General features: G+C 38.3%; 1 protein-coding gene across 4 annotated transcripts in view; it reads left to right on the top strand.

The window, feature by feature from the left end:
• PARD3B (par-3 family cell polarity regulator beta) overlaps positions 1-26,855 on the top strand; it is a 1,041,870-nt gene that overhangs the window by 545,912 nt on the left and 469,103 nt on the right. For all 4 annotated transcript variants that reach the window (XR_011074130.1, XM_068544614.1, XM_068544613.1 and 1 more), the window contains one exon: positions 609-737. Coding sequence is in view for 3 of the 4 variants with exons in the window: in XM_068544614.1 (XP_068400715.1) it covers positions 609-737 (129 nt within the window). In the remaining variant the exon portion in view is untranslated. The remainder of the gene's footprint in view (positions 1-608; positions 738-26,855) is intronic.

Below are 26,855 nucleotides of genomic sequence, written 5' to 3'. Positions count from 1 at the left end.
ATATTCGTTGAAACTGGCTGGTTCCATTGAACTTTCTCATGGCATGGAAGTAGCACTATAGCTTTTTATATAGTTCTAGATCACGATAGAAAATGGGCCAAATGACTAATGTAGTTCCAAATTACAATCTCCAATAATCTATGGTAACCTGATGACTATAATTTTCTAAACATGGAAAATTGTAGAATTATAACAAAAAAAACTTATGCCTCGAGAATTTACTGTGTGATAACGGTCCATTTCTCCTATTTGTATTTGGCAGAGAATGGTAACAGCTAAGCATTTGAAATCAGCTTCCTTCCTACTTGAGGAATCATTCTCTGGTATCTGTCAGTTTGATTTGTCCTTGCTAAGAATGTGATGTCTTAGGGAAAACTGCTGATGCCAATTACTGAATGTCTGAGGCTGTCCAGCACCACAATAATGATGGTTGGTATATTGCTCGTATCATAAACATAGTTGGTTTGGGCTCATGTATTCAGTTTTCATCTTTCCAGAGCTTCATTGATCATGGGAGCCCATTTGCTGCTTGCTTTCAAAAACCATCTAGGGCAGAAGGGGATGGCAAGTGTTTTAATTGTGGCTGCTCATATGGTTGCCTGCATTAGGTAAATGGCAGAGATGTCACTGGACGAACTCAGGAAGAGCTCGTGGCCATGCTGAGGAGCACCAAGCAGGGAGAGACTGCATCACTGGTCATCGCCCGCCAGGAAGGAACTTTTCTGCCCCGAGAACTGGTAAGGTTCAGATCACAGTCTTACTGAATTTTCAGTACAGGACATAATACACTCAGTGAATTCATAATAGCTGAGAAATGAGTTCTAAGTCATGGGCTTCATTTGTTAAAAAAAAAAAAAAAGTGAATCACACTGACAGTGTTTTGCCCCCATTTGGGGTATCACTGTTTTAGTGATGATGTGATGATGCAGTGAGGTGGGTAAATGCAAACAGTGCTTCAAGTGTACGAATTCAAACACCCTTCAAGGAGGCAACTTAACAATATTTGATAAAATAAAATGCACATTGAGTATGTGCTATGGGCTAGGCCCTGTGCAAAACACAACCAGCAGAAATGTTCATGGCCCTACCTTAGTGCAGTTAGCAGTCTAAAGGGAAACTAAAATATAACCAAGTATTTAAAATGGTGATGAAGGTTATGAAAGCAAACTGCGGAGTGCTACAGTAATATATAACAAGGGAATTTAACCTAGTCTTGAAGGCTGGGAAAGACATCTCAAGAAAGAGAATTTCAAAAGTCTTATTAAAAATGTGTACCCTTTGAACTAGTAACTATACTTTTAGCAATTTGTCCTAAACTGATCATCAAAGATGTGGAAAAAATTCTTCTATATTGATTTTTTTTCTCCAGTCCTATTTATTATAGTGATATATTGGGCATGGTACAACAAGAAGGTATTGGTTAAATAAATAACTGGATCGCTTTCCAATGAAATATAATAAGTACTTAAAATGGTCTCTGTGAGGAATTAATAATAATATGAGAGAATGTTCATAGTATATTATTAAGTAAAAAGTTGGGTATAAAATGGCATATGCAGTATGACAAATTACATTAAAAATCTTTTTTAAAAAGCTGGAAGGAGATGCACCCAGATTGTTGGGATTATGAGAGATTTTCATTTTCTCTTTTTTTTTTTTTTTTTTACAATGAACACATAATATTTATTATTGAAATATTTAAGGAGGCTTTAGAAACTTCAAAGGACTTTTATGGCTGATAATAAAGAAGACTAGATGTGGTCAAAGGACTTCTAATTACCCTTTGTTTTTTATTTCCTTTCAATCTATATAAGAAATGACAAAGGCACATATGGGTAATATGATAGGTTCCCCGAGTTAGAGCATCACAATAGTGAGTGTTGAGAAAATTGAGTATAGTTAACTTGAAAAAAAAAGTTTAGTACTGATAATTGCTATCACATATATAAAGAGTTATTGTATGGGTTGGAAAGTAAATTTTAGTCTGTTTCTTCAGATAGTTTATATCCATTAATTTACTTACGCATTAATCCAACAAACAAGTTACTGAGCATGCGCTGTGCAGTAAGTTGGAGGTTCTGGGGATACAAAAATAATTCAGACTAATTTCCTGCCCTATGTGAGCCTGTTCCAAAACAAATAGTTGGAAGTGATAATGTTACAAGCACTTTCTAACTGTTGGAGCTGTCCAAGAAGGAAACAGGTTATTTAGCATACTGAAACAGAACCTGCCTCACCATCTGTCACAGATGCTCCAGAAACAGTTCTCCTGTTGGTAAGGTGATAAGACTAGATAACCTCTAAGATACCTACTCTGGGTCTAATATTCTGTTACATGTGTTTATATCCACATTTGAACATACAGCTTTCCTGAACCTCGTCTCTTATATATTAACCCTCCTTAGTACTGGCCAAAGGAACCCCTGCCTTCCATGTTTCTGTACCATGGAGTTTCCTTTTGATCCTTTGTTATCTTTCCCCTCATCTTATCCATGTTTCCGCTTGTCCTCTTTTATGCTTTGAGACGGTCCATGGTAAAATAGGGAAGGGGAGATGCACTCCCCACCTCCTTTCCGCTTCTGGATTCCTCCACACTCAGCACTTTGGAAGGCAGAATCTTGAGTTACAGCCTCGTCTCCTCACTGAAGCTCCCGACTCTTCCTAAGGAGAAATGCTGTCAAGACCGAAGTCTAGATTTTTTTTTCTCTAAATTCAGATAGATTCTTTCCCTCAATCTTTTATTTATCCAAAGACGTTGGTCTTTCTCTACAAGGGTCAAAGTGAAAAGAAACAATACAAGAGGGGGCAGCATGGATATATAGCAGGAAGCCCTTACACTTCTTATTTAATTCGTTGGTTGCTGCTGGTGATAAAAACGGTTAGAGGGGCTTCCCTGGTGGCGCAGCGGTTGAGAATCTGCCTGCCAACGCAGGGGACACGGGTTCGAGCCCTGGTCTGGGAAGATCCCACATGCCGCGGAGCAACTAGGCCCGTGAGCCACAACTACTGAGCCTGCGCGTCTGGAGCCTGTGCTCCGCAGCAAGAGAGGCCGCGATGGTGAGAGGCCCGCGCACCGCGATGAAGAGTGGCCCCCGCTTGCCGCAATTAGAGAAAGCCCTCGCACAGAAACGAAGACCCAACAACAGCCATAAATCAATCAATCAATCAATCAATCAATCAATCAATCAATCAATCAATCAATCGGTTAGAAAACCTCAGTAGGACTATGTACTTGTTTCAGGGATAGGAGAACTAGGAAAGAAGTTTTGATTGTGTATTCTTTTGAACTGTGGTCCTGGGAGGAGTAAAATCCTGCATATGGAGAGAAATATTCCAGGCAGCCCCTAGGCATGCAGAGGAACCCAACAGGAGAGCTCCAGCTAGGAACTCAGACACTCACGAGTCCCTCGTTCCCCATCTAACAGTCACTTATACCCCTTTTCCATATGTCCTCTAGAATTCCCAAATGCACAGCTAATTCCTTCTTCCTATAAGCTCTCCCAGCCCCCCTTACCCCCACCAACTCCCAGCCCTGCGCCCTGTAAGGGGGAAAGGGATGCTGATCTTATTCCAGTTTGAAACTCTGAAAGCATTTTTAGTCAAAGACAATTACATCTAGAAGTTAGCAAATGGAATAATAGAATTTTTGGACTAAAGGGAGCTGAAAGAATCTGTGAGTCCAACTCTACTTTTGTAGCTGAGAAAACAGAGGCTCAGGGTGGTTGAGTAACCTGTCCATGGGCCCACAGTCAGCAGGAACTAGATGCCTAGGTTTCTTAGCATTTACTATTGTCTCTGAAGCTCAACTTCTGTCCTTACTACCTACTGTGTGATCCAGAGCAGATCACAAAATCATTCTGAGGCTCAGTCCTCATCTGTATCATTAGATTTCTGTGACAATTAAAAGAGATAATGCATGCAAAGCTCTAAGTGTTGCTTCTGGTCAATTGTAAGTACTAAATATGTTAGCTATACTTCTTTCTTCTAGTACATTACCACTTCTGTAGTATTGTAAACACAATACTGTATAGGTATTATGGGGTAAATAAATTTATGCAGGCTTACCTGGGATTAACCACTATTTTGAACATTGATTGTTTTCTTTTTCATTATTTTAATATGTATTCTGGTATCCAAAATACAGAATTACAGACAAAATTTGTGTAACCAACCAAATTTACAAGCCAGGCAGCCTGTATATATTATTTCACTCTCATTTAATATAATTTAGTGACATTGGATTTCTATCCCAGAAAGTGATATCATAGGCCAGGCCCACCAGGGAGCATATTAAATTAATTGTGCAACTGTGAGATTATAAGTGAAAATAAATTCTTTGTTCTCATCATTTTCTGTGTTATACAAAATTTGGAGGGCATGTGGTTAGTATCCATTCTCTTAGAATTCTCTGGCAAATAGTCTCTTTAAAAAATATTTGACTTCTAACTATCCAAATATGTGGAATATTCTTTGTAACCACAGCAAAGCAAGGGCCTTTGAGGCTAACAAGCACTGAAGTAACGTGGACCCAGAATCTTTGTTTTGGAGAAATGTGGAATAATATTATTTTTCCAGCCCCAATACCTGTCTTGAATGCTAAATAGCAGGAACTCTGCAGGAAGTTTATCAAGAGGTCATATTTGGCATTCATGGGGCTATTTCAGTGGGAAATACTCAGAGCGTGTGGCACTGGACTATTTGAAAGCACAGAATAAAGAAGAGTGTGCGACGTGATACATCTTTGTATTTTTCTTTCAAAAAATTGAAGGTGGTATCATTTCGGTCTCTTCTCCCTTATTGTGATTGATGCACACACTTGACTTGCCACTGAAAATCTGGCAGGATGAAGGAAGGACAGCACTTCCTGCTTTTGTCTTGTTCTATCTCCTTTGAAGAAAACAAACTGTTTATTGGTTTCCTGTTCTGAGAAACTGTCCTCTCCCTTTTGTTAAGCTGTGCTATTTCGTGAGCTCCGTACCCTCTTAACAGCACTGCTCTGCCTGTTTTCTGACAGTTAAATCTTCCTTATTTCCTTGTTATCATTAGCTTCCTGTGAAGTCTTAACGCTCACAGCCAAGGGAGCATGTGGTCAGCAGTTCCGCAGGAAGGCCCAATATAGGATGGTCTCTCGAATGTGACCCTCTGTCATTCCAAAGGCCTCAGCATCCATTTCCTGGTCATTTCTCCTGACTTGCCACATAAGAGAACTGTGCTGAATGCTTGTATTTGCTGGTCCATGTCTTCCTTCCTGAGCAATTGGTTAGTATCCCAAGTATAGCAGCACGTTTAGCCAACTTTCTTTCCATCTGTGGCAGTCTGGGTTGAAAATCAAATGAAAGGAATTTATATAATAACATCATTTAATAACATCATTACTATTTAGCTCTTTCTAGTATTTTTACCAAAGAACTGAGCTTCAAAGGTAATCTTTCCAGAATCCCAGTCTAGAAGATCCTTTGATGTTCTCATCCCCTTACTGGGTGAGAGTTTATTAAAGAGGTGTTCACACAAGGAACACTTTTGCAAAAGGGACTTTGAGATTAGTGTTGGTAATAGAATCAGAAGGTGAAACTGCTGTATCTGCGCCTGCACTTGAAACAAAAACTATGCTACTTATTCGGTGGTTTGTTTGGTCTGTTCTGTGAGAGACATGGTCTGCAAGTTATTTTCCATCCCTGATACCTAAAATTCTTTTTGTCTTGTGCAAAGTGTCAGATAAAGCTCTCTTTCCATTCAGAAAAGATTCTGAAAAACTAAAGGTTTTCTATGTATTCCATGCCTGTATTTTTAAGGACTTCAGAGGAAGCAGCACTTTATTATTTGCCACATATGTGCATGTACATGTACATGTATGTGGCTGTCTTCTTTTGTTTACGGGGGAAAAAGTATTCTGCCATTTCATTGTTAACCTGTTTAACGTTTCATGTTCTGACCTGCTGCCTTATCTTTAAATTATCCTGAAAATCACAGCAACCCCTGGTGGGTAAAACAAGCTGAGAAAATTTCAAATGTATTTATAATTTCTACCTGCCAAGTTTGCCTGCTATTAAGCAGTGGCCTCTGCAAGGGGCAATAACTATATTTCAAGCAAGCAAGTTGCTCCTGCCTGGAATGACTGAGATCCCAAAGTTAGCCATGTTTGTCATGCTGATCTGACCTTCCCTCAGGAACATCGCTTTTGCTGAGAAAAAAACTGATGCATGCATATGTGGAGGCGCCCTTAATAGTTGCTGAGATCGGTGCATTCCAGCACTATCGTTTCACCAGTCCCGGTAACTACCTTAGCAAATGACACATGGCCCCAACCCCTTCACGGTTTACTCCATCTTCTTCCTAGGTGAAAAATTCACACCTCAAATGTCAAATTATTTAACATCGTGAATCATGCAAGAATTTTAGTTTGAAAACTTAGATGAACCTCATTTAACTGATATTTTATTCCCTTTGGCTATTTGATTCAAAATGATTCCATGCTTAATTAACCAAGGTACTTAAGGAGGAATGAATATTATAGTGGTTATTTGTGGATAAGTAGCAGAAATTGAAGGATGGTTTCAGAATGATTTTTCTACCTAAACCAGAGTGCAAGAGTTATGTTTTAGAATTTAAATAATTATGCAAAAACCAAAATGCATTGCTATATTTTATAGATTCTCCAAGTAACTCAGTTCTATGACTTCAGATGGAGTCCTTGCTAAGATACAATCTCCATTTCTGCCTCTTTCTACAGTAATTTCAGTTTCCTTCTTACTGCATTTCTGTTCAACCAGTAGTCAAGGCTCTGCAACATGACCTCCAGAATCAACAAGATGTGTCCCTGTCCTCAAGAAGCTTCTAGCCCATAAAGAAAAAAAAGAGTGCTGAGTTGATCAAATTATGCAAATAAAGTGTTATGGGAATTCAAAGTTGGGGACCAAAAAACCTTTAAGAACCTAATGGTATTTGAGAAGAATCTTGATGATTGAGTAGGATTTCAAAATGCAGAGCTACGGGGGGAAGGAAATAGCATCTTCAGATACTCAGAGATTGGAAAATACAAAATATATCAAGGAGATAGTAAGTAGCCCATCCTGGTAGATTACTGAGCAAGGAGCTATCATGAGTAGTATTGTTTGTAAGGGGTGAAAAGGTATTAGGATACCTGCTAGGATCTGTTGCAATTCACTAGACTGTAATGACGCGGAGCTTAAGAGCTGGGTTTAGTCAGACCTGGGTTGAATCCTGGCTCTCCTACTGATTGGCTGAATGGCCTCGATTAAGTTACTTCCCTATGCCCCCACTCCTCATCACAAACATGGGGATCAGATTTTTGTCTACCTAAGAGACTGTTTGTTAGCATTAAATGAGATGCATGTATAGGGCACATAGAATGGGATTCAGCAAATGTTACTTGTTATCGTTATTGCTCATCTAAATGAGAGATATTAAGTGCACAGCTAGGGCTTCCCACTCATTGGGAATGGAGAGGGGTATGGAAATAGAAAACCTTGGCTTTGGCATCTGATAGATGTTAGGGTGATGGAATGAGATATATCAAATCTACCCAAGTTTTGAGTTTGGATGTCTAGAGGTAGAAGATACATAGGCAGGTTTGGAGAAGAAAACAATTATTTTTGGCCTAGAATTGTGTTCCTTTCATGGATCCCAAGCTGGTCCATGACCAGTGGTCATCAGCATTTTTGCCTTCTCCCTGCTCTCTGGCCATTCCAAACTTTTTTTTCACTTGTTTAAAATGTTACCAGTGCCCTCTCTTTGTCAATCAATTGCTGTGAGACTTCCCTCTGCTTAGGACACCCTCTCCCTTCCCTCTCACCGTACAACTCCTTAAGACATTTACTTACAGAGCCTCCTTGAACCCCCAAGTCTGGGTTATGGAGCCCCACTTAGTTTTCCATGTATATTCAAAACTTACCATGCTTCTGAGTCACCTTAAGAACTGTAGACAAATAGCAATTAAGAGTCCACGTTTGGGAGTCTCATGGGCTGAATGTGAATCCCTGCTTCACAATCTTACTCAACCTCTCTGCCTCAGTTTCTTCACTCGTCCAATAAGGATGATGATAGCACCTACCTTGTAGGGTTGTTGTGAGAATTAGTTGAGCAGAGATGCTAACACGTGGTAGGTGTCGAATAGTGTTGACTCCTGTTATTTCCCATGCCTGGTGCACACTGTGTGCTCAGTAAATATTTGTTGACTGAATAAGTGAAAACTATGCATTATTAAAGTAGACAATATAGAAAGCTGGAAAAGGTATTGCTAAAACAGCTATTACCCCTGATCTATATCTAATCTGTATTGAATGCATTATCCATCCTGCTACAATCATTTTAAAACAAAAAATATGCAGAGATTTCCTTAGATATCAGGGCACTAGCAACTTCTAATTACACACAAGACAATGAGGGTAGGGGTAGTTAGTATTAAATGTAAAGATGTAGACATAGAGAATGGACTTGAGGACACGGGGTGGGAGGGGGAAGCTGGGGCGAAGTGAGAGTAGCATCGACACATGTACACTAACAAATGTAAAATAGATAGCTAGTGGGAAGCAGCCGCATAGCACAGGGAGATCAGCTCGGTGCTTTGTGACCACCTAGAGGGGTGGGATAAGGGAGGGTGGGAGGGAGACGAAAGAGGGAGGGGATATGGCGATATATGTATGAATATGGCTGATTCACTTTTTTGTACCACAGAAACTAACACAGTCTTGTGAAGCAGTTATACTCCAATAAAGATCTATAAAAAAATTTTTTAAAATAAATGTAAATGACAGTTTAGGTAGTTTAAATTATCATGAAAACATTTGCATGGTCTAGTTGTACAGTTTATTTGTAAAGACATATAAAAACAATAAGTATCAGTACTTTTTATTTTAAAACATTAGAGGTATTTTTGAAGTATTAAAAGTATTTTAAAGTACTTTTAAAATATTTCAATCTTGGCTACAATAACGTGTTAGAACAATGGTCCTCAAAATATGGTCTCAGACCAGCAGTGTAGCATCACCTGGGAACTGGTTAAACATGCAAATTCTCAGGCTCCCTCCAGAACTAAGAAATCAGAAACTCTAGGGGTGGAGCTCAAAGATGTATTTTAACAAGCCCTCCAGATAGTTCTGATGCGCCCTCAAATTTGAGAACCACTGGCACAGTGGTTTAGTTCTAGAGTGTAACAGGCCTATAGGATAACTTACTGCCTGTAGCTGACTAGCTTCAATAATCACATTTTCAACTTTATCTTTCTGTTCCGCAAACAGTTTCTTGCTCTGTGAAAAGTATTCAGTGAAAATTTCAAGCCCAGTTGAGTTGCGTCTCTTTAGCCACGTGCCCCTCATTTTGGCAAAGGGCCAGTGCTGAACGCAATCCAGTTACTCAGCTCAATTACACCTGATTCATTTAGGCAAACTCAATTGTACTTGACTTTTTCAGGCCCAACTCGATTGTGCTTTAAAATTTTCACGCTCAATTTGATTGTGCTCAAAATGTGTTATGTGCCACCTTGTAACTTGTAGATTTAGACACATACCAGAGGGAGGTACTTTTAGGGAAGCTTAGAAGATCGGGTTATTGGCATTTGTTTGCAGTTACACTTATTTTATCTCCAACGTGGTGTGCTGCAGGTAAGGTATCCTCCACCGGCCCCGTGCGTGGACCATAATCTACCATCCCCATTCTGCTATGTTGAATTCAGGTCAGAGTTTGTGAAGCTCCTAAGAAAGTAATCCTCGTGTACTGTCACAGAGCCACTATGCTTAGTTGTTCCCATTTGTCTCATTTTAAAGGTGGAAAAAATGAGGCAAGAGATATTGCCCCGTACCAAAATTTATACTGTTTGTCAAAATCAGAAATATTTTTAAAGGAAGACTTCCACCTCACTGAGATAAGCATCATACCTTCTCACTTGCGCTGTGTACTAGAAGACCAGGCCCTTAATCTCTGGCAATTTTTTAAAGTGCATTCAAGAACCCACAAGCCTGAGGGATTAATAGTCATCTGCTACTCCCTGGGAAGTACTCATACCTAAAAGAATTTTACTGAACCCTTGTCAGCAAAATCTAGTCTTGATAAAATAGATGATGATAAATGCTCTGGTTCAGCATTATTAAAACAGATGGAGGAAGTGCTGGCCATTTTGCCTGGTTGTATGGCTTCCAGGTGTCAGAATGAAAATACTTAATGGGTTTTATCACAAGACTGGTTTCGTTGGAGTTTGGAAGGTGGTGCAAGGAGGAGTGTTCTGTGCTGAAAAGAAGCTCTCCTGACGTTCAGAGGACTGGGGCCTAATTACATTCTCTTGCAAAGTTAAGGATGAAGAGCCATGAGATCTGGCCGTACTCTCATGGCACAAGACATATGTCTTATTAGTGGCCACTGTGGCCATGATTAGGCTTCCGGAGGCTAGAAAAAAGAAGAGTTTTCTGAATATACATGTTTAAACAGCTCAGAAAAAGGAATATTGCGACCAGCCACAGACTATATCCTTCTTATTATCCAGTTTGCAAAATGTTACCAGTAATTCATGCCAGCTGTTGATACGGAACAGCTGGGTGAGAAGGTGTTACAAAGCTCAGGGGATGACCTTGATTTGCCTAATTACCCCGATGCCTGTGATCAGTACATTTGTTAAGGTACATTCGCCGTAAGATAAGGAAATGCGTTCATTTTGTAAAGGGTATTTAAAGATTAAGGGGAAAAAAGTACTGCCATAATTGATTGTGGTCGACTTTTCCAGCTGTTATCAAAGTAAATACCACACATGTGAAACTGCCGCAAGAGTCCATTTCACTTTGAAAGTATACTGAGAGGTTTGAACATGTTGCATCTGCCTGTTTTTCAAGAAAATGTGTGATCTTTATCGTTAAAGAATATCAGCTTAAGATTGTTACTTTTTTTTTTTTTCCTAAGGGCTGATAAAACAGAGATAGACACTTAAATAACAATCTGTTGCCACTTACCTCTTCCCATGCCCCGTCCCTAAAGATTCTCTGGGCAATGACTTTTAAATATGTTCTCATTATTTTTAATGAGTGTGCAGAACATATGATGCATAATGCACCAGTAGATAGGTGCCCTTTTACTGAACTTGTCAGATATAATAAAACATTGAAGGAGTTAAGATGCATTTTTCTTTAAGATATTATGATTATTTAAATTAAGATGCCCAAGTACAAATCATGTACTATTCAATTCCTGTTGCTGCCTAAAGAAAGCCCCACCCCAGTCTTAGTTCTCTCTTTAAAAAAGAATGTTTTATCACAATGTTAAGAAGACAAAAGAGCATTTAATATTGTTATGCCTCTTTAAGTTTACCCTTCTTTAAATCTGCCCCAATGGCAGGATATTCAATTATTAACGAGTTCAATTATGTTTCCTGGCCACTTATTGAGTTATATGAAGGACTTTTAACACGGAGTCTTTCCATAATTAATTCTTTGCATTTCTTAGAGGCTTAGGACCTAAGGAAAGATTGTTTAACAGCTTAAAATCTTGTTTCAATTTTCTTCTATTTCCTCTTTCTCTTCTTTTCCTTCCTCTCTCCTTTTCTTTCTTGCTCTGACCTATCATCCTGCTTTTCTGGAAGCAAATAACACAGTATGGTATCTCTCAATTGCAGAGTACTTTTATGTCTATATTACATTAAAATGCCAGGTGGTGATGAAGAGGAAGGTAATAGTATATTATGTTAAACTACATTAAAATGCCAAGTGGTAGATGAAGATGGTGGTAGAATGGAGAAATATATCATCCCCAAGAGCAACAAAGCCTCCCCTTGCTGGTCTTTGTTGCATAAATATTGGTGCCTCTGGCTCCTGGTTTATGGAACTGTCAGCCTTAGCACCCTGCAGGTGTTACAGACTTTCAGCCTGACTCAACAGGGCTCTCTTCTCTCCGTCCTAGCAGCTACATCTTTCAACTGTAGACCCTTGACTTCCCACTGGAGGAGAAAAACACACAGAAACAAACAAGCAAAAAACCAGAAAGTGGCAACACACAAAAACACCCAGCCACAACATGTTACCCATGACTTGCTTGCACTCCATCTCCCTGAGATCAAATGCTTCTCATCCATGATACACAAAGAGAGACTGATGTTCAGGAGAATTGTCTTCTTGGCCCTCCATCTCCCTCTATGTCTGGATCTACATTGATGATAACAGGACCCAGTTGTTCAATAAATATTTACTGAACACCTATTTCCAGTTCAGTTGATCAAATACTTATTGTTTATTTATGCTAGGTGTTGTACCAGGCACTGGGTATTCTAAGATGCACTAAATCGTGATCCCTGAACTACCGGAGCTTATAGACAATGCTAAGCGCCGTTAGAGAAACAGGGTAAGAATATGGCATAGTACCTATCATCTGTGGGGAAAGCTAGTGGGAGGGAAATAGGTGTACAAACTTAAGAAAGAAGCTGAGAGATTAATAGTGAACTAGAAGTTAAAAAAGAAAGAAATTAATAAGGGTTTTTAAATCATGAAAAATTTCATTTATGGGGTAGGACTTTCGTTGGGCCATGGATAAATTCAAAGAAGCAAAGAGGGGAAAACTTCCAGGAATATGGAGAAGCATAAGCCAAAGGCAGGAAGGAAAACTGAGGAAAAGGAAGGAGTAGAAAAACGAAGCATCTTGCTTATAGAGATATTCTTGTTGGCTACTTATGCTATCACAGCAAAATTTGCAAGTCTATAACAAGGCCATTTCTAGGGGTAGCATAGAAAATCCCTCAAATGTGACTTTAGGATCTATTTGAAGCCCTCTTTTATAAGGTCTTTGTTTATAAGTTCTGTGTTTGGGCTTATTCATGTAGCCTACATTCAACTGGAGCATCTACTGGGCTGGAAAGTCCAAGATGGCATCCCTTACAAGGCTTTCAGTTGGTGCTGGCTGTTGGGTGGGGCACTTTGGTTCTCCTTCATGTGCCTTCTCATCCTCCAGAAGGCAGTACATCTTCCTTACCTGACATTCTCAAGACAGCAAAAGCAGAAGATGCAGGTGTTCTTAAGGCCCAGCCTTGCAAGTTGCACAGTGTTACTTCTGCCTCATTCTCTTGGCCAAAGCAAGTTACACGGCCAATCAAGATTCACAAGAGAGGTGGATAGATTCTACATTTGGACAGAAAGAGCAGTAGTCATGTTTCAAGAAGGCATAATTCACTGGGGCCAATATTACAGTCTCTCACGTTAGGTTAGGCAAGTTGGTGAGTACACTATTCTATAGCAGAATGAGTATTGGTCAGGGATGTAAGATTCAGTTACCGGCCCAGGGCTTCCACTGGTTGGGTGAGTTTTTAGAAAGGCCATTTAACTTCTTGGGTCTTATCTTTCTATATTGTATTCACAAAATTTTTATCGAGTTCTTTCTCAGTGCAAATAGAGTGCAAGAGATAAAAAAAATCTATAAGCCATTCCCCTTTCCCTACTTTGCTGTTTAGCAACATTTTAACCATGACATTCTTGCTAAACATAAATTGCTGTCTCTATTCTGGATACTTCTCTCCCTAGGTGAGGGATATGCTTTTCCCTTTTTTTCCCATCCCATGTAGAGGTTTACTCTATAGTAGACACCCACGACCTGGATTGGGGCCGGGAGTCAGGGTTTGGATAGTGTAGATAGTGATAAACTAATAAATACTAAGATTAAATCATCAGAATAAGAAGTATTTTGACAGTAAAATGGGAGAAGACTTTCCTTACCTATAAAATGAGAAGACTAAACTAAATGGTCTCTTAGATCTCTTCCTACTGGAAATTTCTGTGAATTTCTGTGCATCAGATATTGGCATGACACTCCATAAAGACAGTACCTGAATTATGAATAATCTGTATATATAAATGGGCAGCAGAAGTCCAGCTCTGAGTGTTTGTTCCACAGTTCAGAGTGCCTTGGGAGCTTCTGACCTAAAGAATGCCTTCTCCTACGTAAATGTATAGCTAACAAATTGCCAATAGATATCTCTCTTGCCACCATTTCAACCCCCTGCCATTGTGGTGCTTGTTGCCATAGTAGTTAGTAGACACAGATGGAGCCCTTCTTCTAATACTCTCCTGACACCACCATAGCTTTGGGTACCATAAGAGACTTCTCCCATAGCTAGCTCAGAAGAGAATGTGTTCCTTCTTTCCTAAATTGGAAATTTAGGTGTATTTTCCCATAGAACATTCTTAAATATAGCCCATCCAATAGAATGTAAATTCCTATGTACTGTTATGTTTTGAAGATACTGCAGAGTGAACAAACCTTGATGGCTAATTAAAACCTAGGCACAATTTACCAGTATTTCTTTTTAGGGAAATAAAAAATCGAGTCCCAAGAATCAAATTTACAAACCAACTTACAGCATACAACCTGTTTTCTGACTAGAAATTGCCTTGTCTGTACCCACAGTCACAGTTTATTTAAAGCTTATTTCCATTACACATAGAGAAAAGTGAATGAATTACAAACACTATTCATTAATATTTTGGCCATCCTTAATGGAATAAAAAAAAAAATCTCTGGGTTCTGGATTCTTCTATTAGAAAAATATGACTGTGTCAACACTAGCACCTTGTTGAAAACTTGGCAGATATTTTCAATGTAATTTATTAATGCAAGCCACCTCATTTCCTCGTGGGTACTAGACAGGTTGTAAGTAAATTATATAAATAAATATTAATGTAATTATCAACTTGATAATTTTATGTGCTATGTAGGCATGCAAGAAAATTGAACAAAGATGAAGGCTGCCGTACTTGTTCATGTGTGAGGACCTACATAAGAGTGACTTATTCCCCATATGGTAAGGAGATAGAAGTGCACTAGATCGAGCCTTGTCTTCAGCTGCCTGAGTATGACTGTAAAAATATATATATATGTAATTTTTCATGGTGGTTAAGTTAATAACATGCCACAATAATTTGTGCACTTCTTTGTGTACTTTGGGAACCAAATCATATACATCCTAGTTGGAAAGAAAGTAAAGGCAAAATACCTGCAAACAAGCTAGAGGCTTATTTTTTTTAAAGCCCGGTCTTTGCAGTCAAATAGTAGTTCAGAGGTTCCTCTTTAACCTGTAGGGTTTCTTCATAAAAGAATACCGATAGCATGTAAATGTCTTACTTCCTTCACAAACCTTTGAAAATGTAACCCGAAGATTGCGTTGTCTCTCACCCTCGGCTCCCAGTAGCTCTCTAGGGAGTGGGCATGTCTTATCAGGCAGAAGCAACCAGGCAAGGGCAGCCGGCACATTGAGAGGCCAGGGCAGTGTAGTGGTCAAGGCCACTGGGCAGGTAGTGAAAGGCCTCTTGCTGTGTTAAACAAATGCAGTTTCCTTCCCGCCTTCTGCAAGAGCTAACTTTGTTTTGCACTTCTCTTCTGGTATAAGAACAATAAGGATTCATAAGGCATTCTGCCTGTGTGGAGATGTGCATTAGATTATCATAAACCCACAGATAAAAAGTGCAGTGGTCACTGAGAACAGGCATTCTTGGATGAAATAAAAGGTTTAATTGAAAGTACTGTCCCATGGGAGATAGATGATTGAGCGTGGTATTGTCGACATCAATTACCATAGACCAGAGAGTGAAGAAAATAAAAGGAAGACCATTCTTTTTTTTTGAGTTCCCAAATCTGTTTCTCTTTAAGAGGAGGTAGGAGATTATCTTAATAGGATGCTGAGGAAAAAAAGTGAGCTCTTGTTCATACACAGTGTTCTTAGAACACTTTTAAAATTTCCCAGGAAGTTGCAGCTGAATTTACTACTAGTACAGGTATTTTCTGTTGGAAGTTAGAGATCTAGACAGAGTACAAAGTGTACTGATGCTGAATAATGGTTAAAATTGATAAATATCTATTGTGTTGAGTTATATGAGTAAATGATTTGCACTTATTCATAATTATAGAAATTTTTGGTTCTTTGATTATGCCTCTCAGCTTGTTTTTTTAGTAGGTTGGGTTTCTGTTCTACAACGTAACAGAAAAGAAAAAAATAAGTTGAAGAGGCTTTTGAACATACGGTCCCCATTAAACACTAAACGGCTTGCTTTGTATCACTAAAATATGGCTCCCTTTATAAATCACGCATATTTGTCTAGCCGATGCCCTACTTTTGATGTGACTAAAACAATGAGATGAACTCTACATTCATAGAGAAAAAAGCTGGGATCAAGGACTGCCTTAACAAGAAAATAATTGGTCAGGTGTCTCTTTTACCAGTCATTAACATATTTGAATTAAGAGTTTGAGTTTTCCTTTAGGTCAAATAGAGTATTAAAAATATTCTGGATTATGTGTGCCTAATGTGCAATACATTTGAAAGGACAAAGACAGGGAGATACCAAATATATTTAGTGTTTTACTTGGTGTTTTACACAATGCTGCCCAATTTAGTTTAAAAAAAACCTGTCAAAGCAACTTTTAGTTTATTTGCTTTTCAGTTTTATTTAGAACAAATGAATTCGCTCAATAAGTGAATTTAAACTTCTTAGACAATTGTTTAGGAGTGGACATAGACACAGTCTTAGGTTTGAATGTGAAAAATTGCTTTCTTAGGGTTAATTTGAACAGGGTAATTGCCAAATACTGCCAGCTGTCATAATAAAGGAGAAGTGAGTGACAGGTTTACTCCACCCCATATCAAAACTCAAGAGCGGATATGGTGATCAGAAGAGCCAAAATAAATGTGAGTTCTTAGAAACATTTGCAAGCTATTTTCCTGCAAAGCTCAGCCCTTCATAGGCATCAAAGTACAAACATGTCGTGATTAAGCTTAGCACTATTATAGAAATGAGAAAGTGGGATCGCTGTTGCTGTAGATATCCCAAATGCACTACCTAATACGCCAAAGTTCCATTAGGTGATGGTGGTGACAGTGGTCTACATTACAAAGTATTGGGACTTAACTAGCAATTTTTAAACTACTTTTAATCTTAGTGAAAATGTCACCCATTTGAGCTGCAATGGAAGAACTAACTGATGCAGCACTTGTCTGCAATGCTCTTTAATATTTACTGCACACTTATTCTCAGGCATTCATTGGAATAGGTGCTAGTGGCATAAATAGAAGTGAAATGGACCTTGTTGCCCTTGAAATCCTTGAAGATTTATATAATAACAAATAACTATAATATAATGTGATTAGTGCTATAATTGAATTATGTATAGAGACCCAGGTGAGGGCCCAGCCACAGAGAGCAGGTGACAGTTCAGCTGGGTTTTGATTGGTATGTAAGAGTTTTCAGTGGGTGTCAAAGTGGGAGGAGGGGAGAGAATTGTTTTTAGAGAGAATCTCACCTAAAAAGTAAGAGAAGCTCTTTGTAACATTTAATTAATTAACTTCAGTTCTATCTAACAAACATGTTAGAAAGTTTAGGCCAGAAGTGTTAAACCTATGCTTTTATAGATAAGATGCAAGACATACCTGTCCCTTTTTTTTTGGCCTTTTAATGCTATTATTTCAAGAAGCACATTATGGCAGAGAAGCATCAAATAAATCATTTATGAAGTCATCCTCTAACAAATATTTTTTATACATATACATTCTATCAGATGCTAAACTGGATTGAAAGTTGAATTAAACATAATTCCTGTCTTTGGTGAGATCACAGTGCTATAGTGGAATCAAAACAGGCACACCAGCAAATAATTGTAAGAATAGAAAGAAAGGGATGAGAATCATAAGAAAAGGAGAAAAACAGAAGAATGGAACTCAGAGGAAGGCAAATTGTTTTCCTACTGATAAAATCAGAGAAGGAAGAGGCAGCTTGCATGCTGAGACACAAAGACTGGGTGTTTGGAAATACTAAGTAAGGAGTCTTTGATTCCATTATAACTTTGCTGTAAAATTTCCTTTGAGATGAAAATAATTGCTGCACTTTATATATATACACACATACGAAATAAAGATGTTTCCCTATTTGTATGATTTCATTATCATAAAAAGTGTAGGTCTGTACCATCAGGAAAATGCTTGACTAAAAAGATTCATTCACTCCTTATGCTTAGATGATTCTTCGTTTTTCATGTATCAGAGTAAAAATGGACCTGTGATGGATTAATTTTAAAAAATTTAATTCCTTAGGAATGAACTAAATTGAGATAGTCCTTGTTTATTCTTTGAAGCATACTTTACTTTGTTGGAAAATGAAGATCCATTATTTCAGGGAAGAAAGAAGTCCTGCTAAACCTACATCTAGGGAAATATTGATTGGAAGTATGCTGAACTTTTAAACTTCTTGTAATTACAGACTGATTTTACAGGAATTAAGGCCATAGAAATTGCTCCCTTACTCTTGGCCTGCTTTCCTGTATATATAAGAGCAAAGGAGAAAAACATTTGGAAGATGAATACTGAAGAAGAATAATGCAAAGTTAAAGGCAACATTCAGCAGCCCAAGCCAGTTATTAGGACTCTGGGGCCTCTGAAGAGTCCCTCTTAAGAACCTGGCAGATCCAGTGCTGGGTCGCCTCAGGCCAAACAACCAACAGGGAGAGAACTCAGCACCCCACCCCCCATCAGCAGACAAGTGGATTAAATTTTTACTAAGCTCTGCCCACCAGAGCAACACCCATCTCTACCCACCACCAGTCCCTCCCATCAGGAAGCTTGCACAAGCCTCTTATATAGCCTCATCCACCAGAGGGCAGACAGCAGAAGCAAGAAGAACTACAGTCCTGTAGCCTGTGAGACAAAAACCACAATCACAGAAAGATAGACAAGATGAAAAGGCAGAGAACTATGTACCAGATGAAGGAACAAGATAAAACCCCAGAAAAACAACTAAATGAAGTGGAGATAGGCAACCTTCCAGAAAAAGAATTCAGAATAATGATAGTGAAGATGATCCAGGACCTCGGAAAAAGAATGGAGGCAAAGATCGAGAAGATGTAAGAGATGTTTAACTAAGACCTAGAAGAATTAAAGAGCAAACACCTAGAAGAATTAAAGAACAAACAAACAGAGAGGAACAATACAACAACTGAAATGAAAAATACACTAGAAGGAATCAGCAACAGAATAACTGAGGCAGAAGAATGGATAAGTGACCTGGAAGACAGAATGGTGGAATTCACTGCTGCAGAACAGAATAAAGAAAAAAGAATGAAAAAAAATGAACACGGCCTAAGAGACCTCTGGGACAACATTAAACGCAACTACATTCGCATTATAGGGGTCCCAGAAGGAGAAGAGAGAGAGAAAGGACCTGAGAAAATACTTGAACAGATTATAGTTGAAAACTTCTCTAACCTGGGAAAGGAAATAGCCACCCAAGACCAGGAAGCACAGAGAGTCCCAGGCAGTATAAACCCAAGGAGAGACACTCCAAGACACATAGTAATCAAATTGACAAAAATCAAAGACAAAGAAAAATTATTGAAAGCAACAAGGGAGAAACGACAAATAACACACAAGGGAACTCCCATAAGGTTAACAGCTGATTCCTCAGCATAAACTCTACAAGCCAGAAGGGAGTGGCACAATATATTTAAAGTGATGAAAGGGAAGAACCTACAACCAAGATTACTCTACCTGGCAAGGATCTCATTCAGATTCGATGGAGAAATCAAAAGCTTCATAGACAAGCAAAAGCTAAGAGAATTCAACACCACCAAACCAGCTCTGCAACAAATGCTAAAGGAACTTCTCTAAGTGGAAAACCCAAGGGAAGAAAAGGACCTACAAAAACAAACGCAAAACACTTAAGAAAATGGTAATAGGAACATACATACCAATAATTACCTTAAATGTGAAAGGATGAAATGATCCAACGGAAAGACACAGGCTTGCTGAATGGATACAAAAAAAAGACCCATCTATATGCTGTCTACAAGAGACCCACTTCAGACCTAGGGACACATACAGACTGAAAGTGAGGGGATGGAAAAAGATATTCCATGCAAATAGAAATCAAAAGAAAGCTGGAGTAGCAATACTCATATCAGATAAAATAGACGTTAAAATAAAGAATGTTACAAGAGACAAGGAAGGTCACATATAATGATTCAAAGGATCAATCCAAGAAGAAGATATACCAATTATGAATATATATACACCCAACATAGGAGCACCTCAATACATAAGGCAAATGCTAACAGCTATAAAAGAGGAAATCTACAGTAACACAATAATAGTGGGGGACTTTAACACCTCACTTACACCAATGGACGTATCATCCAGACAGAAAATAAGGAAACACAAGCTGTAAATGACACAATAGACCAGGTAGATTTAATTGATATTCATAGGACATTCCACCTGAAAGCAGCAGATTACACTTTCTTCTCAAGTGCACACAGAACATTCTTCAAGATAGATCACATCTTGGGTCACAAATCAAGCCTCAAAAAATTTAAGAAAATTGAGATCATATCAAGCATCTTTTCTGACCACAATGCTATGAGATTAGAAATAAATTACAGGGAAGAAAACGTAAAAAACACAAACATATGGAGGCTAAATAATATGTTACTAAATAACCAAGAGATCACTGAAGAAATCAAAAAGGAAATCAAAAAATACATAGAGACAAATGACAACGAAAACACGACGATCCAAAACCTACGGGATGCAGCAAAAGCAGTTCTAAGAGGGACATTTATAGCAATACAGTCCTACCTCAAGAAACAAGAAAAATCTCAAATAAAGCAATCTAACCTTACACCTAAAGGAACTAGAGAAAGAGGAATAAACAAAACCCAAAGTTAGTAGAAGGAAAGAAATCATGAAGATCAGAGCAGAAATAAATAGAAACAAAGAAAACAGTAGCAAAGATCAATACAACTAAAATCTGGTTCTTTGAGAAGATAAACAAAATTGATAAACCTTTAGCCAGACTCATCAAGAAAAAGAGCAAGAGGACTCAAATCAATAAAATTAGAAATGAAAAAGAAGTTACAACAGACACAGTAGAAATACAAAGCATCATAAAAGACTCTTACAAGCAACTGTCTGCCAATAAAATGGACAACCTGGAAGAAACTGACAAATTCTTAAAAGGTATAAACTTCCAAGACTGAACCAGGAAGAAATAGAATATATGAACAGACCAATTACAAGTAATGAAATTGAAACTGTGATTAAAAATCTTCCAGCAAAGAAAAGTCCAGGACCAGATGGCTTCACAGGTGAATTCTATCAAACATTTAGAAAAGAGCTAGCACCCATCCTTCTCAAACTCTTCCAAAAAATTGCAGAGGAAGAAACACTCCCAAACTCATTCTACGAGGCCACCATCACCCTGATGCCATAACCAGACAAAGATATCACAAAAAAAGAAAATTCAGACCAATATCACTGATGAATATAGATGCAAAATCCTCAACAAAATACTAGCAAACAGAATCCAACAACACATTGAAAGGATCATACACCATGAGCAAGTGGGATTTATGCCAGGGATGCAAGGATTCTTTAATATATGCAAAACAATCAATGTGATAAACCATATTAACAAATTGAAGGAGAAAAACCATATTATCGTCTCGATAGTTGCAGAAAAAGCTTTTGACAAAATTCAACACCCATTTATGATAAAAACTCTCCAGAAAGTGGGCTTAGAGGGAATCTATGTCAACATAATAAACACCATATACAACAAACCCACAGCAAACATCATTCTTATGGTGAAAAACTGAAAGCATTTCCTCTAAGATCAGGAACAAGACAAGGATGTCCACTCTCGCCACTCTTATTCAACATAGTTTTGGAAGTCCTAGCCACAGCAATCAGAGAAGAAAAAGAAATAAAAGGAATACAGATTAGAAAAGGAGAGGTAAAACTGTCACTGTTTGGAGATGACATGATAGTATACATAGATAATCCTAAAGATGCCACCAGAAAACTACTAGAGCTAATCAATGAATCTGGTAAAGTAGCAGGATACAAAATTAATGTACAGAAATCTCTTGCATTTCTATACATTAACAATGAAAGATTGGAAAGAGAAATTAAGGAAACAATCCCATTCATTGTTGCAACAAAAAGCATAAAATACCTAGGAATAAACCTACCTAAGGAGGTAAAAGACCTGTACTCAGAAAACTATAAGACACCGATGAAAGAAATCAAAGATGACACCAACAGATGGAGAGATATACCATGTTCTTGGATTGGAAGAATCAATATTGTGAAAATGCCTATACTACCCAAAGCAATCTACAGGTTCAGTGCAATCCCTATCAAATTATCAGTGGCATTTTTTACAGAACTAGAACAAAAAAATCGTAAAATTTATATGGAGACAGAAAAGACCCTGAATAGCCAAAGCAACCTTGAGAGAAAAAAAGAGAGCTAGAGGAATCAGACTCCCTGACTTCAGACCATACTGCAAAGCTACAGCTTCAAGACAATACGGTACTGGCACAAAAACAGAAATATAGATCAGAGGAACAGGATAGAAAGCCCAGAGATAAAACCCCGTATGCTCAACTAATCTATGACAAAGGAAGCAAGGATATACAATGGAGAAAAGACTGTCTCTTCAATAAGTGTTGCTGGGAAAACTTGAGAGCTACATATCAAAGGATGAAATTAGAACACTCCCTAGCAACATTCACAGAAATAAACTCAAAATGGATTAAAGACCTAAATGTAAGACTGGACACTATAAAACTCTTAGAGGAAAACATAGGAAGAACACTCTTTGACAGAAACCACAGCAAGATCTTTTTTGACCCACCTCCTAGAGTAATGGAAATAAAAACAAAAATAAACAAATGTGAACTAATGAAACTTAAAAGCTTTTGCATAGCAAAGGAAACTATAAACAAGACAAAAAGACAACCCTCAGAATGGGAGAAAATATTTGCAAACGAATCAATGGACAAAGGATTAATCTCCAAAATATATAAACAGCTCATACAGCTCAATATTAAAAAAAAAAAACCCAATCCAAAAATGGGCAGAAGACCTAAATAGACATTTCTCCAAAGAAGACATACAGATGGCCAAGAGGCAAGTGGAAAGCTGCTCAGTATCACTAATTATTAGAGAAATGCAAATCAAAAGTATAGTGAGGTATCACCTCACACCAGTTAGAATGGGCATCATCAGAAAAATCTATAAACAACTAATGCTGGAGAGGGTGTGGAGAAAAGGGAACCCTCTTGCACTGTTGGTGGAAATGTAAATTGACACAACCACTGTGGAGAGCAGTATGGAGATTCCTTAAAAAACTAAAAATAGAATTACCATATGACCCAGCAATCCCATTACTGGTCATATACCCAGAGAAAACCATAATTCAAAAAGACACATGCACCCCACTCTTCATTGCAGCACTATTTACAATAGCCAAGTTGTGGAAGCAACCTAAATGCCCATCAACTGATGAATGGCTAAAGAAGTTGTGGTACATATATACAATGGAGTATTACCCAGCCATAATAAGAAACGAAATTGGGTCATTTGTAGAGACGTGGATGGACCTAGAGACTGTCATGCAGAGTTAAGTAAGTCAGAAAGAGAACAACAAATATATATTAACATGTATATGTGGAATCTAGGAAACTGGTACAGGTGAACCGGTTTGCAGGGCAGAAATTGAGACACAGATGTAGAGAACAAATGTATGGACACCAAGGGGGGGAAGCGGGGGGTGGTGGGGGGGGTCGTGGGATGAACTGGGAGCTTAGGGTTGCCATATATACACTAATATGTATAAAATAGATAACTAATAAGAACCTGCTGTATAAAAAAATAATAAAATTAAATTAAAAAAAAAAAAGAACCTGGCAGAAACAGTGCAGGAATGTTAGAGAGGGAGTCTTCTCAGATCTCGGCGACCTACTTCCTCTCTCTTGGTGAGATCTCACAGACCCAGAAGCCACTCTGAAGGCCAGACTATAGGATGACTATAGCCTGATGTCTCATTCTAGTAGGGATGCTATAACAGTGCCACACACTGGATAGCTTATAAACAGTAAAAACTTATTTCTCAGAGTTCTGGAGGCTGGAAGTCCAAGGTCAGGGTGCCTGCATGGTCAGGTGAGGGCCCTCTTTTGGGTTGCAGACTTCTTATTGTATCTCTGTATGGTGGAAGGGCTAGGAATCTCTGCGGGGTCTCTTTTATAAAGGCACCAATCCCACTCATGAGGGTGCCGCCTCCGTGACCTAATCACCTCCCAAAGGCCCCACCTCTTAAAACTATCTCCTTGGAGATTAGGATTTCAACATATGAATTTTGGGGGGGGACAAAAACATGCAGATGATAACAGATGCATGTATGTGTCAAATAGAAAATGTGTTACCAAAAGAAAAGACATGATTAAGAGAAATATAAACCCTATGATATATCATTAGCCCTGGATATCTCCCTTGTGTGTGTGCGCGTGTGTGTGTATCACCCAGTTGTTGGATGGGGTTATTTGTCTCAATTCTTCACTTCCAAATAGTAGCATTAAATACCTATATTTTGGTTATGGTCTCATGATGTGTGGAGAGTATTTCCAAACTTAGCCTGTAGACTTGGCCATATGAATTTATTTGGCCATTGAGATGTTAGTAGATGTTTTATGGGCAAAGGCTTTAAATGTACTTTCATTTTTGCATTCCTGCCTTTCATCATGTGAGAAACATGTTTCAGATACCCAGTGGTCTAAGGAAGTTAAGAGATCTGTGGAGCAGACATGCACCTCATCCACAGCTTGGAAGCCAGCCTACCTGAACCCAGCCTAGATCAGCCAGACAGCAGTCAACCTGAGAAATGTGAGCTGGAAATAAATGCCTTATTGTTCATATCACAATTTTGGGATTGGTTTGTTATGCAGTATTTGGGAGGCAACAGCTGACTGACACATCCGTTCACTTTTCCCCATTAATTAACTCTGGGTAGATTTCCCTCCCTTCTCCCATCAGTTTGTTAGTAGTAGTGAGGATAGGAAGACATATCCACGTTTTAAATCTAATGGGTTTTATACTCTAGAACCTAAATGACTTCTTATTTTATAGTTATTTTTATCTGAAAATTAATTTTAACAGGGTAATTGATTTAATTATTAAGATAAAAGGCAAATTATATGTCTTTATCTACAAATGGCATATATGTATGGTAAGAATATTCTCATTACAACAGTAAGCATGTACTGTGAATTTAAAACGGTTGTTTCCCACTGAGATTTCTCAATCTCTATTTGGAATTTAAGATTATTTATCATTAATACTATACTAAAGGGGATTGGTTTCCAGCTGGAGTCTCATTAGATGCAATTCAGACATCAGAGAAAAGGGTAGGGTTAAAGTGGTTATATTCCTATTATATTATTTTCTTATAAGGCTTAACCAACAAGCAAACACCGCCTCCCCCAGCCCTCATGAAAATATTACTTTCTTGAGGCTGTGGTAGTACTGTTACTTCATTATAGCATAATTTAATAAACATGACTGTGCCTTAAAGTAAAAGAACATTTACTGGGTCCTCTAGGGAGAATGTGGGTACCTGAGATGTAATCACTGCCTTTAGAATTCTTGAGTTGGGACAAAAGGTATATCATCTTTACTAAAAGAGCTTGTACCCTAAACAATGACACATAGACTAAGAATAGAGGGTGTTACGTAGAACATTCTTATATATTCACTCTGATGATTTAAGATTTTGTTCTGTGACTTCACACTTCCTAAGAGCCCAGTGAAAACAACCTGTAATTCATTGTCCTTAAACTATCTTCAGAAATCTCCCAGTCCCAGACAAATTTAATTTTTTTTTTTTAATTTCACATCAGGAAACTAAATGTCATGTATTCCCCTTTATGGAATAAGGACTCCCTTATTCTAAAAGCTTCAGAATGTACTTGCTATTCTGCATCTTTTGAAGCCTGGCATGAGACTGTACTTTCCTTCCATGATTCTTTTTGTTGTTGATGGAAATTGTGACATATGACATATACCCAGAGTGTGATGCAGAAATAATGGAACTGGAAGGTTGAACCATGAGGTTATGTGGCATCTCTGGGACCTTGTTCCTGCCCTACCAGATTTCTTTCTGGAGTCTTCTCTGTTCTCTGCTCCATTCCTTTCTAGCCTAACCTTCCCTGTGTTCTCTAATGCAGCGTTTCTTTAAGTGTACGCTAGGGAACACTTTCCTGTAGTACACTTCATGCAAAGATGCATTCCATGGTCAAGTAAATTAGGGAATGTGTATTAACTTTTAAAAGCACTGAAAAGTCCAAACATAAATCATTTCCCTAGAATTTGTCATCATGGAAACCCTCCTTTTTTTCCTTATATGCAATGATTGTGCCCCTGTGTGTTAGATCTTTGAGTGATCCAAGTCTGAGAAGGAATCAGTTGGTTGGTTACTGAAGCCAGCCCTAATTGGACATGGCCTGGGGCCAGACGTCCTCGGGGAGCTCTAGCAGCCTGTGGACTGACTGTGTCATGGGGTCAGGGGACACCCACTTCCTGAGAAGTGGGCCGGACTGAGCTGTGGTCAGAGCAAGCACCCTAACCGGGAGCCCACTTCCTGCAGTGCCGTGTATTTTTATTTATGTTTAGCTTTTGTCCGTGATAGTTCTGTTGTCTTTTAAAGGCATTAAGTGCAGGTAGCCTGGAGTGCAGTGTCTTTGCGATGACAAAATATTAGAAGTATTTCACCTAGGAACCCAGTTTCTCAAATGGGTCTGCTCCTCTCAGAATCAGGCCCACCCTGCTTCCTTTTTAGATCACTGGATTATTACAATCATTTTGTTTGTTCTTGAATCTTATATTCATATGAAAGCGTGTATTTTTGTATTTTAACTACTGAATTATTGCCTGTAAAATACTTTAAAGTCTTTTGACTTCTAATAGGAAAGACTAAATACAAAACAAAAAGATCTATTGTTTCTTGATATTAACAAAGCAGGTTCTAGTTTTATAAAAACACTTGCTGTCTGAATTA

Source organism: Eschrichtius robustus, chromosome 5, assembly GCF_028021215.1.
Source record: "Eschrichtius robustus isolate mEscRob2 chromosome 5, mEscRob2.pri, whole genome shotgun sequence".
In the NCBI taxonomy this organism is placed as follows: domain Eukaryota; kingdom Metazoa; phylum Chordata; class Mammalia; order Artiodactyla; family Eschrichtiidae; genus Eschrichtius; species Eschrichtius robustus.
Note: the sequence above shows the minus strand (reverse complement) of the source record. Positions and strands in the feature narration are given on the sequence as shown.